This window comes from Sciurus carolinensis, chromosome 9, assembly GCF_902686445.1.
Source record: "Sciurus carolinensis chromosome 9, mSciCar1.2, whole genome shotgun sequence".
Classification (NCBI taxonomy): domain Eukaryota; kingdom Metazoa; phylum Chordata; class Mammalia; order Rodentia; family Sciuridae; genus Sciurus; species Sciurus carolinensis.
The window spans coordinates 139,167,001-139,180,301 of record NC_062221.1 but is presented as its reverse complement, the minus strand read 5'-3'; the positions used below and the strand labels follow the sequence as shown (position 1 = coordinate 139,180,301).

Below are 13,301 nucleotides of genomic sequence, written 5' to 3'. Positions count from 1 at the left end.
GTTATGACTGCTTTTGAAAGGGGGCATTATGATTTTGGTACTTGTTCATAGATCTTGGAAGATTCACATCTTTGACCGTTAGTGTTTTAAAATAGGTGATGTTAGGTGGTTGCAGGACCTGGTATAGGAATTGCTTGTTTTTAAGCTGGTCACAGTTAGCCTAAGACTTGGATGACTTTAGTGGTAGAGGGTGTCTGAGAAGCTCAGGTGAAGACTGACAGTGATCCATTTGGATGTTTTGGCTCTTGCTTCAGTTCTTTGTCTATGTGTTTATGTCTTTCCTCATAGATAATTCTGGGACCCTGGTTAATTCCTTGATTATTTCTTGAATCATATATAATATTCAGATCAACTATAAGTTGTGTATTTGATAGTTTTCTGAATCTTACCCAAATTATCCTTCTGTTTAATTTTTTGAGACAGGGTTTCCCTGTGGTCTCAAACTCCTAGGCTCAAGCAATCCTCTTGCCTCAGCTTCCTGAGTAGCTGGGATAATAGGCACATGCCACCATACCCTGCTCTGCAGTACCTTTTATCTTCCATTTGAAAAATATATCTCTGTTGAAGAAATTTTGAAGGGAGTGTGTCCCAGAGAAGGAAGAAGTATTTTTCTGATCATGACCCTAGAATACCAGTTACCTGTCAGAAGAAGTGAAAGATGCTGGGAGTATTCTTTTAGTGAGTGCAGTGCAGCATTGTGGGAGGTCTGAACCAATTGAAGAAGCAGGGCCTTTGCTTGCAGATAGCCACAGGGATGCAGGGACTTGTGATTGGAAGTTTTTCTTCATGTGGAGCAACAAGTTATAGAATTTGGCTGGAAGCAAAGCATATCACTGTACACCTTACCATTGATTTTTTTTTTTTTTTTTTCTTTTGAGTGCTGAGGATTGAACTCGGGTGCTTAATCACTGAGCCACATCCTTAGCCTTTTTTTATATTTTATATACAAACAGGGTCTCACTGAGTTGCTAAGTGTCTTGCTAAGTTGCTGAAGCTGGCTTTGAACTCACGATCTTCCTGCCTCAGCCTCCCAAGCTGCTGGAATTACAGGCATGTGCCGCCATGCCCAGTTTACCATTGGTTTTTCTTACTGGGCTTCCTAATAGTGCTCACTCTGCAGTGGAAAGTTAGCTAACTGGGCAGAGGCAGATTTTGCATGCAGAGCATGAGCAGGTTTTAAGAAACATGGGAACATCTGACAGCATCTTCTGGCTCCTGTAAACAGCATCAAACAGGAGACAGTGGGCTCAACTCTTTTGGAGAGCCCTCCAGTCACAGGGGCTTCTTTCTGAGCTGACTTCTCACCAAAGAAGCAAGGTTACCCAAAGTGGGAGGGAAATTGAATTTGAGGACCCATTTCCCAGTAGGACAGACCATTTCCTTTGACTCTAGGGGCTTTCTGTAAACAGTGTACAGAGGCAGAGCTCCCAGGTAGAGACTGTCCACAACCTTTGACTCTTTCCTCTTCCCCCGAAAGCCAAATAATTGAATTGATAAGAAACTTGTCACCACTAGCCCAGGAAAGTGCAAAGAAACAAAAATCAAACAATGAAAACAGGGTCAGAATGTTAATGTTAGAGGAAACATACAGAGTTACTCAAGGCTTTTCCCCGATCCCCCTCAAAAAAATAGAGTGTAGTATTAGTGTTTGAAGGTAAACAGTTTATAGAAGATAGGTCCAAGATGACCAGTAGCAGCTCATTAGTGCATTAAACATGAAAACTATATTTCTATCATTATTGTTAATTTACTTTTAAATAGCTTAATTGAGGTACAATTCATATGCTGCACATGAATTGGATAATTCCTGTTTAAAGTGCATTATTTGAATGGCTTTTAGTATATCATATAGTTGTGCATCTGTTTCTACAGTTTTAAAACATTTTGTTATCTCAGAATAAACCTATTTTACCTTAGTCATCACCCCAGTCCTGGCATCCAGCACTGGGCAACCACAATGGAGTTTCCGTCCCTACAGATTTGCCTATTTTGGATGTCATATAAGTGAAATCATGCACTTTGTGACCCTTCATTTGCTCTTTTTTGTCTAGTTTATTTCACTTGGCATAATATTTTTGAGGTACATTCACATTGTAGTACATATCAGTGCTTTCTTCTCTTTATGGCTGAATAATGTTCCAGTGAATGGATATGCTGTATTTTGTTTGTTCATACATCAATTGATGGACATTTGTGTTCTTTCCACTTCTCAGTTATTCTTAATAAGGATGGTATAGACGTGTGTGCAAATTTTTGTGTGGACATATTTTCATGTGTTTTATATACATAGCTATGAGTGGAATTGTTGGGTCAGTTCTAGTGTTTGTGGAACTGTCAGACCATTTTCCACAGTGGCTATACCATTTTACATTCCCACCAGCAGTGTGTAGGGGCTCCAGTTTTTCCATATCCTTCTCAACACTTAGTATCTGCCTTTTGGTTATAGCCAATCCTAGTGGATGTAAAGTGGTATCTGATTGTGGCTTTGATTTTCATAGCCATGATGACTAATGATGTTGAGAACATCTTCTCATATGCTCATTGGACATTTATATATTTCCTGTGGAGAAATGTCTGTTCAACTCCATAGCCTGTTTTTAAATTGGATTGTCTTTTTTATTATTGATTTGTAAGAGCTCTGTGTATATTCCAGATATTAGTGCCTTATTGAATATATGATTTGCAGATATTTCTCTCATTCTGCAAGTTCTTTTCACTTTCTCAAAAGTATGCTATGAAGCACAAACTTGTTTTTGATTATATCCAGTTTATCTTTTTTCTTCAGGTGCCCATGCTTTTGGTGTCATTAAGAAACCATTGTCACAGATGTGCATCTGTGGACCTCAGTCAGTTCATTGACTCCTGTTTCCAAAAAGCCTTAGTCTGAGTCTCAGTGGGTTGGTTCCCTATCCAGATACCACCTTGCCGTGGATGCAGAGATTCTGATCGTGACTCTTACTGTCTGAGTACTGTGGTACTTGAGGCTTCAAGCCCAGTATCTTCAGTTCAAGGAAGAAACAAGGAGATGAATTCCCCAGATATCTGGACATCTGCAGCAAGGGGACTCCTTACTCACCAGGTTCTTTGGTAGCTGGCAAGTTGGTTCACTCCAGGAAGAGAGGTAATGACTATGGAGAGCAGGTCTCTGTGAAGCTGGTGGCTGCCATCAAAGCCTCCTTGACTCAGGGCCTTGACCCATCCTGGCAGAAAGTAGAGGCTTCACTTCAGGAAGGCCTGAAATGTCTCCAGGACACCTGGTCTTTCCTTGATGTTTGTGTGACCTCCAGGTGGGGCAGGGATTGATGCCCCTGGTGCTTGCCTGTGTGGAATCCACATTTGCATACCCCTGACTCACTCCTCCTGTCCCTGCTTTGCCCCATGTCACCTCTCCCCGGCACCTCAGGAGAGGTCCTGCCTCAAAACTCAGGCTTCCTTCTCAAGAGGAAGCTAGAGAGGTCAGAATGGGTTTAGCTGTTTACAGCAACTTTGGCAGCAATTCACAATTCACAAACCATTGTTTAATTCAAGGTCCTGAAGATTTACTCCTATATAGTTTTAGCTGTTAAATTTAGGTCTTTGATACATTTTGAATTAATTTTTGTATATAGTGTGAGGAAGGGATCCAGCTTAGACCTGTGCGCATGCATTTAGAGTTTTTAGCACCATTTGTTGAAAAGATAATTCTTTTATCCTTTCTCCCCTGAATTGTTGTGGTACACTTGTGGAGAGTTAATTGGCCATAAATTTGAAAGTTTATTTTGGAACCTTCAATTCTGCCATTGATGGGTGTGTCTATCATTATACCAGTACTGTCCTATTAACTTTATTGCTGAAAAGATTATTATAACCTGAAGCAAAAGTATCCAACATAATACATCTTAATCTGTATATCTTTTTCAGTATTTATAACTGACACTAGATTCATTTCTTTCTTTTTTTTCAGATTCATTTCTTGAAATTATATAATTACTATGATAATCTCTAGAAATACCTATAAACAATTTTAATGAAAATGAACCTAGGGAAAAACATGTTAATAGAAAATCAAGCTAGTTCTTTGTTTATGGCGGATGATAATGAAGTCAACTCTGTAGACCTTGAGTTGACTCACAGGCATTCCAGACAGATTAGATGCTGGTAACAAAAGTGCCAGCTACGATGTTAAATAAATGTGAATGAATTCTGACAGGTTGGTGAATACTGGTACTATCTGTAGAAGTTTATTCACATTTATTTTATGTTGCAGTTTGTGCTTAATTATTCATAGGATTTAGTGAAATACAGAATTGCTATTTGCTGTTATAGTACTGAATATGATATGGGACTCATTTGCCAAGAAATTTGGTGTGTTGGGAGTTGTTGCCTGCTATGATAATAGTATATTTTTTTGCTCTGCTATTTATTTTCAGTAATAAAGTAGTAATGTTCCTGTAACCTATTCCTGTGTAACAAACCACTCCAAAATGTAAAGTCTCAACAGCATTTATTTACTCGCAAGTTTATAGTTGATGAGGTCGGGGCAGGAAAATTTGCTGCTACTCTGCAATGTCTAAGACCTCAGTTGGGATGACTCGAGCTGCTGTAGGGTGGGACAACTGTGGGCGGGTGGTTGTCTTTTTCTCCCTCTTACGGCATGTGGTCTCAGGGCCACATCACTGCCCTCTTTCTGGGGTTGTCTCTTCATCATGGCAGCCCCAGGCAGTGCAGGGTTCCTACAGCAAGTGGGCAGGGACCAAGGTGGGGCATGAGGCTCTTCCTACCTAGTGCTGGGCACACAGCATCAATTCTGCTGTGTTCTGTGGCTACAAGTGAGTCACAGCAGAGGGGACACCTCAGTTCTTCAAGTGGGGGAATGACTGACTGAGGAGACATTCTTGTGGACCAGCTGCTGGAGTCACGGCTGACTGATGGTTCTTGGTGGGTTTTGATGGCAGTCTTCTGGGCTTCCCTAAATACTGCTTCTCCCTGTAAAAGTGCCTTAGATTTCCCTTCTGCCATATTAATGATGCCAAATGCTTAATTGCTTTGTTTTACCTTAAAATATTTCTTTAGTAAAGCTGGAATGTATCATTGACTGGAGAAGACAATTGTCAGGTTAAAATCTATTAAACACAGAAGGTAAATTTGTGTCAAGGCATGGTTTTATCCTTGGTAAAGTTAGGGCTATTGTAAAGATATGTACCAAATGACATAGCAATTATGAGGCCAAAATGCTGGAAATACAAGTAGGAATGGGGAAAAATACATTAGATTTGGAGACTTTATATTACCTCACTTTGTCCTTCTCAGCCCAGGTAAACAAAAATGAACAGGAACATGGAAAATCTGATTCTGTACAGTTGAGCTGGTAGCATCGATGAAATTTTATATTTTGCAGTTAGATTACTGTTAATTGAAGGCAAGATAAGTGTAAAATTCTTCCTCCATTTTTTTTTTTTTTGTTGTTGTTATTCTTAGCAAACTAAGAATAGAAGAAAACTTCCTTACACTAGTAAAGGGTATCTCCCAGAAGCAGAGGAGACATCACACTTAACTGTGGATCCCTAAAAGCATCCCATTAGAGCCAGGAAAAAGACAAGCATGCTGCCTGTCTTCCACCTTGGCTTGCTTGTCCCATGTACAGCTCTTAGTCACTTTGAATCTTGCTTTATTATTAGACCTAACTGAAGACAACTATTATGCACAGGTACATCATATACTTGGGTCACTGATGTGTCCCTATAGGTGTTTGGGAATGTTGACAGGGCCAGCATTAGCTGGAGCAGGTCCCTAAACCAAGTGTAACAACTGGGCTGGTCTCCATACTGATTCACAGGGTCTTGGGCATGAAGAAACATTCTTACTGATCACTATAGAATATACCATTTAGGAAAAATATGTTCAGAATCGGTTTTCATATGATTTTCGTTTTGAGCCATAGTTAAAATGCTCACAGGAGAAAAAGTGAATTTTAGCATGTTCAGTCTCAGGAGTGTCATGAGCTCCCACCTTGTATTTGGATCTGATGGCTGGTGATCTGCGTTGTGGGGCAGGCTGCTCAGCAGTGGAGGTGTTGCTGCTCCACTGACATTGCTTCCTGTTTGGTTGTCCATCTCTGGTGCTGGGATGACCACTCAGTGAACAACACTGGTTTTAATGCCTCTTCAGCTGGTTTTCCTAGGTCTGTTAGGAGAAAAACAGCAACAGATCTTCTGATCTGGACAGAATTTTCCAGATTCTGAAGCACTGTGATCTTGACACTTTGTTTGATCTCTGTTGCAGATGTTGCTGCGATAGCATGTGGTCGTGAATTCTTGGTTAATTCCAGTCGGGTGCTCTTGGACACCATGTTGCAGCTGCTGGGGGACTTGAAGCCTGGACAGTGCACCAGACTCAAAGTGTATGTGGATAATAGCTAACAGTTCCTATCAATTTACATGTCACGTAGACTGTGCTAATTTGGCCTCTGTTCAAGTAAACTGTTGATTTGGCAATCATTCTAAAAAGAAGACATAAGTTGCCTGGAGAATTTAAGGGGGGTGCATTGTACTTAAGTAGTATTTTAGAAAAATAAATTAAGAAAAGGGATGTCCTCTTAGAGCAACCAATGAGTCCTCAGTACTATCAGGTGACCCTTTAGAGTTATATTAATGATCTCAAAATGAACTTCAGAAGTTATGGCAGTGTCCCATTTCCAGGTACCAAAATCTGTATTTATTTTCTGTTGTCTTAACAAATGATGACAAACTCAGTGGCTAAAACAAACCTGTTTATTGTCTCATAGTTCTGTAGGTCAGAAGTCTGAGTGGGCTTGACTGCATTCTCTGCTTAGGGGTCCAGTGAGGCAGAAAACAAGGTGGGGAAGAATCTGCTTTGCACTTCTGCAGGCTGCTGGCTGAATCCACCCAGGCTGACTGCGTTCCTTCTCTGTGGCCTCCAGCTTTGAGCCATGTAACTCACTATTACCTGTACTCTTAGCCACTCAATTCTTCATTTATCCCAGCCAGATGACACTCTGCCTTTGACTGACATGTGTTTAGATTAGGCATACCTGGATAAACCACTTTTAATTAACACAGTCTGCTGATTAGCAACCTTAATTATACCTGCACAGCCCCCTTTGCTAGATAGTTTAACTTAATCTCAGGGTATGGTATATTTATAGTCCCAGGGAGGAAGTGGCCATTTTAGGGTTCTGCTGGCCACACGGTTCATTCCAAGCACGGGTTGTTACTTATTGGAGCTTGTGTGTGTGTGTGTGTGTTTGAGCGCGTGCATTAGAGGTTGAACCCAGAGACATTTTACCACTAAGCTATGTCCTCAGTTATTTTTAATTTTTTGTTTTGAAACAGGGTTTCATCAGATTAGTAAGGCTGACCTTGAATTTGTGTTCCTCCTGTTGTAGCCTCTGAAATTGCTGGGATTACAGGGTTTTTTGGTTGGTTTGTTTGTTTTTAAGTGATAACTTCTTTATGATCAGTTTCAGATACTTCTAACCTCTCTGTCTTCCTGGTTTTGGTGTCTCTTGACCCCTGCAAGCTTAGATTTCCCTGTTTCTGTATGCTGAGTTATTTTGGGTTTATCCTGAGCATTTGGGACATTGTGGTATGAGACTCTGGGCCTTAACTTAAACCCTTTAGAAAATGCAGTCAACCCAGGTAGGTTCGTTCTGCTGCATTTCATTGACTCCTGTTTCCAAAAATTCTTTATCTGAGTCTTAGCACCAAAATAAAATGAAGTAACCTTTTCAGCACCCTGTGTATGCTGGATCTGCCCTTGTGTGTATGCTGGGGCCCTGTGTGGGACCTGAAGGATGGTCCCTCTTCTCTAGTTTTGAGTCCTTTAGGGGCTGTTTTTTGGGGGCAGGGCTGTTTTTGATGAGATCCACACAAGCACATATCTTGGGGAGAGACAGGAGTTTACACCTTTGTGGGGTCACTTTCCTGAGCCCCTACCTCTCTACAATATCCCTAAAACTGTGTGGTTCCCTAGGGCTCCCTCTTTCAGCCTCTGCCCGGCAATGCTGGGGCTTGGTGTGCCCTGTTGTGTGTTCCTGCTGCTGCCGCCCTGCCACTCTTCTCATAGCTGCTCAGTAGGGAACTCAGGCTCGCAGATCCTCAGGGATGGGAAGAGTCCCCTTCTGCTGCGTGAGTTGGTCTGCTGGTGGCTCCCGCTGCCATCACAGGGCTGATAGCAGCAGACCTTTCCCATTCCTCTGGCCTGAACCAGGGACCTTCTCTTATCACACTGTGTGGACAGTGCTACTGCTGGGTTTGGGACCAGAGTCCAGGCCAGGAGAGCTGTTTTTTTTTTTTTTTTTTTTTTTTTTTTTTTTTAATTTTTAGTTGTAGATGGATACAATACCTTCCATTTTATTTATGTGGTGCTGGAGATCGAACCCAGAGCCTCACACATGTGAGGCCAACCCCAGCCCAGCTGCTGTCTTTTTGATCCTTCCAATTTTTCCCCCAATATTCCTGCTACTGTTTACTTTTCAGAAATATCAAGTAGCCACTCCATGTGTTCTGTTCAGAATCTATAGCTACAATCAGTTGAAACAAGTGAGCTTATGCCATGCTGTTTGGACCAGACCCAGTCTGTTTTAGTGTTTTGTGTAACACATCTGTGCACATACTGCAATATACCACATGTGTATGTTTAGTTTTGTTTTAGGTAAAGTTTTACAAATTGCCTAAGGATCTGGTTTATCTCTTTTAGGTATCTCACACCAAAGCAGAGGTAATATTTGGGTCATTCTTTCCCTGACCAAAGGGCATCTGGTGTTCTCAAGTTTTACTCTGCAGCTGGAATGCTGCACCCTTGGCATGTATCTCCTGGCTGACCTGTGTGAATCCCCCGGGGGTTTCCTTACAAATGTAGTATTTGAGAAGTGGAACACTCCCATCTTCAGTATGGGGCGATGCTACCCATGCACATACTTGGCACCTGCAGTGTGTGTTCCCTGTGTCCTTGTCAGTTATCCATTAAGTTATCCTGCCACCTGCCTCCTCCCTCTCAGTGAGACTCCTCAGTGTCCTCACTGTTTAGGCTTTCCCTGAGTCAGCTGCCCATGCCCTCTGTCCATTTCCTGTTGTGTCTCATGTTCTCAATAATGTGCTGCAGCTGATCCCTTGCCTTCTTTGTTTCAGTGGTCTCTACCAGGTCCAGCTTGGGGCCCTCCTGCAGCTTCAAGGCTAGGCTTTGTGTGAGGGTTGGGTCCCTGCCAGCCTCTGGGGTTCTAGTCCTTGGAACTCTGTCTTTGGGTCCTAGTGAGCTCCGGTCGATTTCAGTGGGCTTGGGAGGATTTGCCTGCCAAGCCATTTGCTTTCTTTCTCAGTAGCCTTCCAGTGTTGCATACAGACTATTAGCTTCTAGTAGCTTGGGGTCTCGGCAGCACCATCCTGTGGCATCCTCCTGCTAGTAGTTGGCTGCCTCTCTCTCTTCCAGGGTGTCTCCTCTCCTGGCCTTGACCTTCATTGCTGACCCCCAGCCTCGAGCCTTCTGGACCTTTGCTGTAATATAAATAAGCTGCTCTTATGGGCCTCTCCTGCCTTGCCTAAGTTGAAGCTTACCCTGCTCTGCTCCTTTCTAGCAGGTGGTACCTCAGACTGAGATGGTGTTAGCTGCTGGCTTTTTAAAGGCCATTTCTCTTCTACTCATGAAAAAATTCTCCTACTAAATTCAAGCAGCCAGTTATCTCCATTTTCACCCTTTTTTCAAAATTTATTTTTAATTAGATGAATTTCATTTCCCAGTACCTTCCCATATCCACCCTTTCTCATCACTCTCCTTTTCTAACCATCAAGGCACTTCCCTTCTTTTGTAAAGGATTGACTTGTTGGTTTCCTCCTCCTGGATTCCATCTCCAGTAACTGGAACATCTTGGGGGATGATTCTTTAGTAGTCTGATTCCAGGTCCCTTGCCTTCCTTGGTTCTCAGGATTTACTGTGGTCTCTACTGTGGTTGGTGTTCTTATGGCCTAGCCACCCTGAGATAGTCAACACTGCTGTGTGTTCAGCCTGCCTCTCAGTCCCTCTGCCTCCTTATCACACCATCCACCTCTGTGGATGCATCCCGTCTCTCCATGTGTCCAACCTTGAGCCAGATCAGCCATCTACTTTTCCCTCTCTATTGCCAGGACTGCTGTGTGATACTCGAGAAGGTCCCCAAATGTGTGGATTTGTGTCATTTCACCCTATCCTGGTGTTCAGCACTCTTTGGATCCTGTTTTGTTCTGACTATTGTTTCTTTGAGGTTAAGGGCAGACTTGGGGCACTCTGGGTGAACCCCAGTTTATCTCTGCTATGCCTACTCCATAGGTGGATGTCAAATGCATGCCGAGAATGGAGGGTGTGAATGTGGGCTCACTCGGCCTGGTGGCTTCCTTTGCTTGTGCCCACCTACTCTCTCTTCTCTCTTGTGTCAGGCATGTGTGTGTGTGTGTGTGGGGGGGTGTTTGTGTCTGTGTCTATGAACAGCCCTCCCTCCCTGTTTTTGATTGACTGTCCTCTGGGGTTTTTAGTCCTATAGCATGTTCAGGTCTCTTTCCACTGGCTTCTCTACAGCCTTTTTCCTCCCTGGGGTCCACAAAAACTGTCTGCAGAGAAGGGTCCAAAGAGTTCCCAGGGAGAAGGGGACTGTATTATTTGAAAATGCTTCTAGGAATGTTTCCTCAGAGTGCCTAAGACAGTGGCAGTGTTGGAGAAGCATTCGTGGAGAGGCATTCGTGGAGAGGCAGGTATACAGCGAAGCCTGTCCATGCCCAGAGCACTTTGCTTCTGCCCATGCCTTGCCATTCTGGGCAGTACAACTGTGTCTTCACATAGTTCTCTGTCCTCAGACTTGCTACCCAGGAAGGGCTTAGGAGTGCAATGCATTGAGTAAGGTCAGCTGCTCATCCTGGGTTATGGTGTTTGCTGTCAAAAAGCTGTGCAAAAGTGTCTCTGTGCCTTTTGGTGGTCTCACCCCTTCTTTATATAAGGACTGATTTAATGCCATTTGAAAGGAATCTTTAGGGCTGGAGTTGTTGCTCAGTGGTAGCGTGCTTCCTAGCATGTGTGAGGCCCTGGGTTCGAGTCTCAGCACCACATAAATAAATAAAGGCATTGGTGTCCATGTACAACTAAAAATATTTAAAAAAAGAAAAGAATCTTCAAACATTATTGTGTTCCAAAAAATTTCAGTAAACACATCAGTAATCCTAGTAAGAAAAATGTCTGCTTTTAATATCTCAATACTAGAAGGGTGATTTGGATGGCAGTCTCTTTTGACAGGTAGAAACTTGATGCATTATTTACAGACATCTCGGGTTGCAATTAAAGTGTCATATAGAGAAAGCATGTGCATAAGAAACACATTCTGGGTATTTGTGACCAAGAGGTCAGTGGTCTTCTGTGAGGTATAAACTGGTGACGTGGGGTCTCAGATGACACTGTGTTCGCCCCAGTTACATTTGTTCCATTTTACCTTCTTAAGGATAATGGGTTTTGATTAAATATGCAATTTTAAAGACATTTGTCATTTTGTGAGTTGTTTTTGGCACCTTAAAGCTAATGACAGTGGAGAGTTCCAGCTGAACTTATTTTCTGAGGTTTGCCTCATGTTAGTTATCACCAGATAGTAACTTTGCCTTTTGACATCTAGAGAAGATTGATTTGTCTCTTTTCATATTGTAAATCAGAAGTGGGCAAATTTTTTTCTGTAAAGGGTTAGATAAAAAACATTTTGAGCTTTGTGGGCCACATGGTCTCTGTTGCAGTGTCTGAGTCCTGCTACTGAGCTTGTGTGAAAGAAGCCATGAACCATACTTTGTCTTTGAGGACCTCCAGCTGTGTTTATGATCTGAAGTAGGGGCCTTTCCCTGCTTGGAGTACTGATTAGAGACCTCAGAAAATTAGTCACAGTGCCAGATTCTCCTCATGAGTACTTTATTTGAGCAGCCCTTAATACTGCCTCAAGTTAGCTAGTGATTTAGTTACTAGTGAGTAACTTTGGGTTACCAATTAAAATCATCAATGAGATCTGAAGGAACTTGCAGTTTGGCTCATTTTGTAACCTGTTAGAGGGCTGAGGGTCACATTTTGAGGACTGAGAATCCTGCCCTCAAGGCTGCTGGGGTGGCTTTGTCTTCTGTGGCGTGGCATTGCTCTTGACTTTGAAAATGGAAGACTGGGGGAGAAGGATGCCTTGTCTGTTCATTGTGCCTGCTGAGCCTCTCGTTAGTGGTGCTGATTTACTGTCTTATACTGAACTGGGTATTTACATGTCCAGTCTTAGGGTACTCGTCTGTGAGATGGTAAAAATAAGCTAATGAGCTTGCTTCTGAAAAATTGAGTTTAGTGGGGAAACTAGATACCTTAGGAAAAAAACTCAAGTTTTCTGTGGCATGTGTATGCTGTAGTTTACTTACTTAGTCTCTTATTAGTGAACTGAATCGTTATTACTGATTTCTTGGCATGGTCTATTATCTAATACATCTTTATTTAAAAATTTGCTGTTGTGTTTGTTATGGAATTTTTGCATTAATTTTGATTTTTTTTGTGGGACTGTACTGGAAATTGAACTCAGGGGTACTTCACACTGAGTCATATCCCTAGTCCCCTTGATTTTTTTTTTTGAGGCAGGTTCTCACTAAGTTGCTCAGGCTGGTCTCAAACTTGTGATCCTTCTCCCTCAACCCTTCTGAGTCACTGGGATTGCAGACATGTATTACCACATTTGGCACATTAATTTTGGTTTAAAAAATTAATATTAATTATAATATCTTAAAGCATGACCACCGAGTATGTTGTCAAACTCTTAAGTTTGTGCCCAAAGCAAGTGCTTCCTTTCCATATCCTAGTTGTCTCTGCCAGTTACATTTTTGATGGTCTGTATGCTAGATGTTGCAGAAGATATGTTGTGGGACTCTGGGCTCTGCTGTCTTTTCCGAGTTGAAGAGAATTGATGCTTGTCCCAGTGGGCTGTTAGTTTTGCCTTATTAGTACAGTCTCTGGCTCCCCAGAGATCTGTAGCCTCACTCTCCCTTGGCTTCTGAGAGTCTACAGTACATGCTTAGATTTAGTGTCTCAGCTAGTCTTAGCAGTTACTCATCTGTGCCTTTTACTAGGAATATTCCATTAACATTTGCAGCTAGTGAAATACTTGGGTTTGTTTATTTTGTCCCTCATGTTTTGTTTATTATGATTTTTTTTGTGAGTTCTTTTTCTAATCTCTCCCACCCCTTATTCCTTTCCTCCCACCTTTCCTTCCTTCCTTCCTCCTCCTGCAAATTCACTGAGATCTTTTCTGAGGTCCATTATCTTTCCAAGGATCCTGAAAG

General features: G+C 42.3%; 1 protein-coding gene across 4 annotated transcripts in view; it reads left to right on the top strand.

Annotated features, from left to right (window-relative positions):
- Positions 1–13,301, top strand: part of Hsf2bp (heat shock transcription factor 2 binding protein) — a 74,660-nt gene that overhangs the window by 26,330 nt on the left and 35,029 nt on the right. For all 4 annotated transcript variants that reach the window (XM_047563230.1, XM_047563232.1, XM_047563231.1 and 1 more), the window contains one exon: positions 6,262–6,379. In XM_047563230.1, the coding sequence (XP_047419186.1) occupies positions 6,262–6,379 (118 nt within the window). The remainder of the gene's footprint in view (positions 1–6,261; positions 6,380–13,301) is intronic.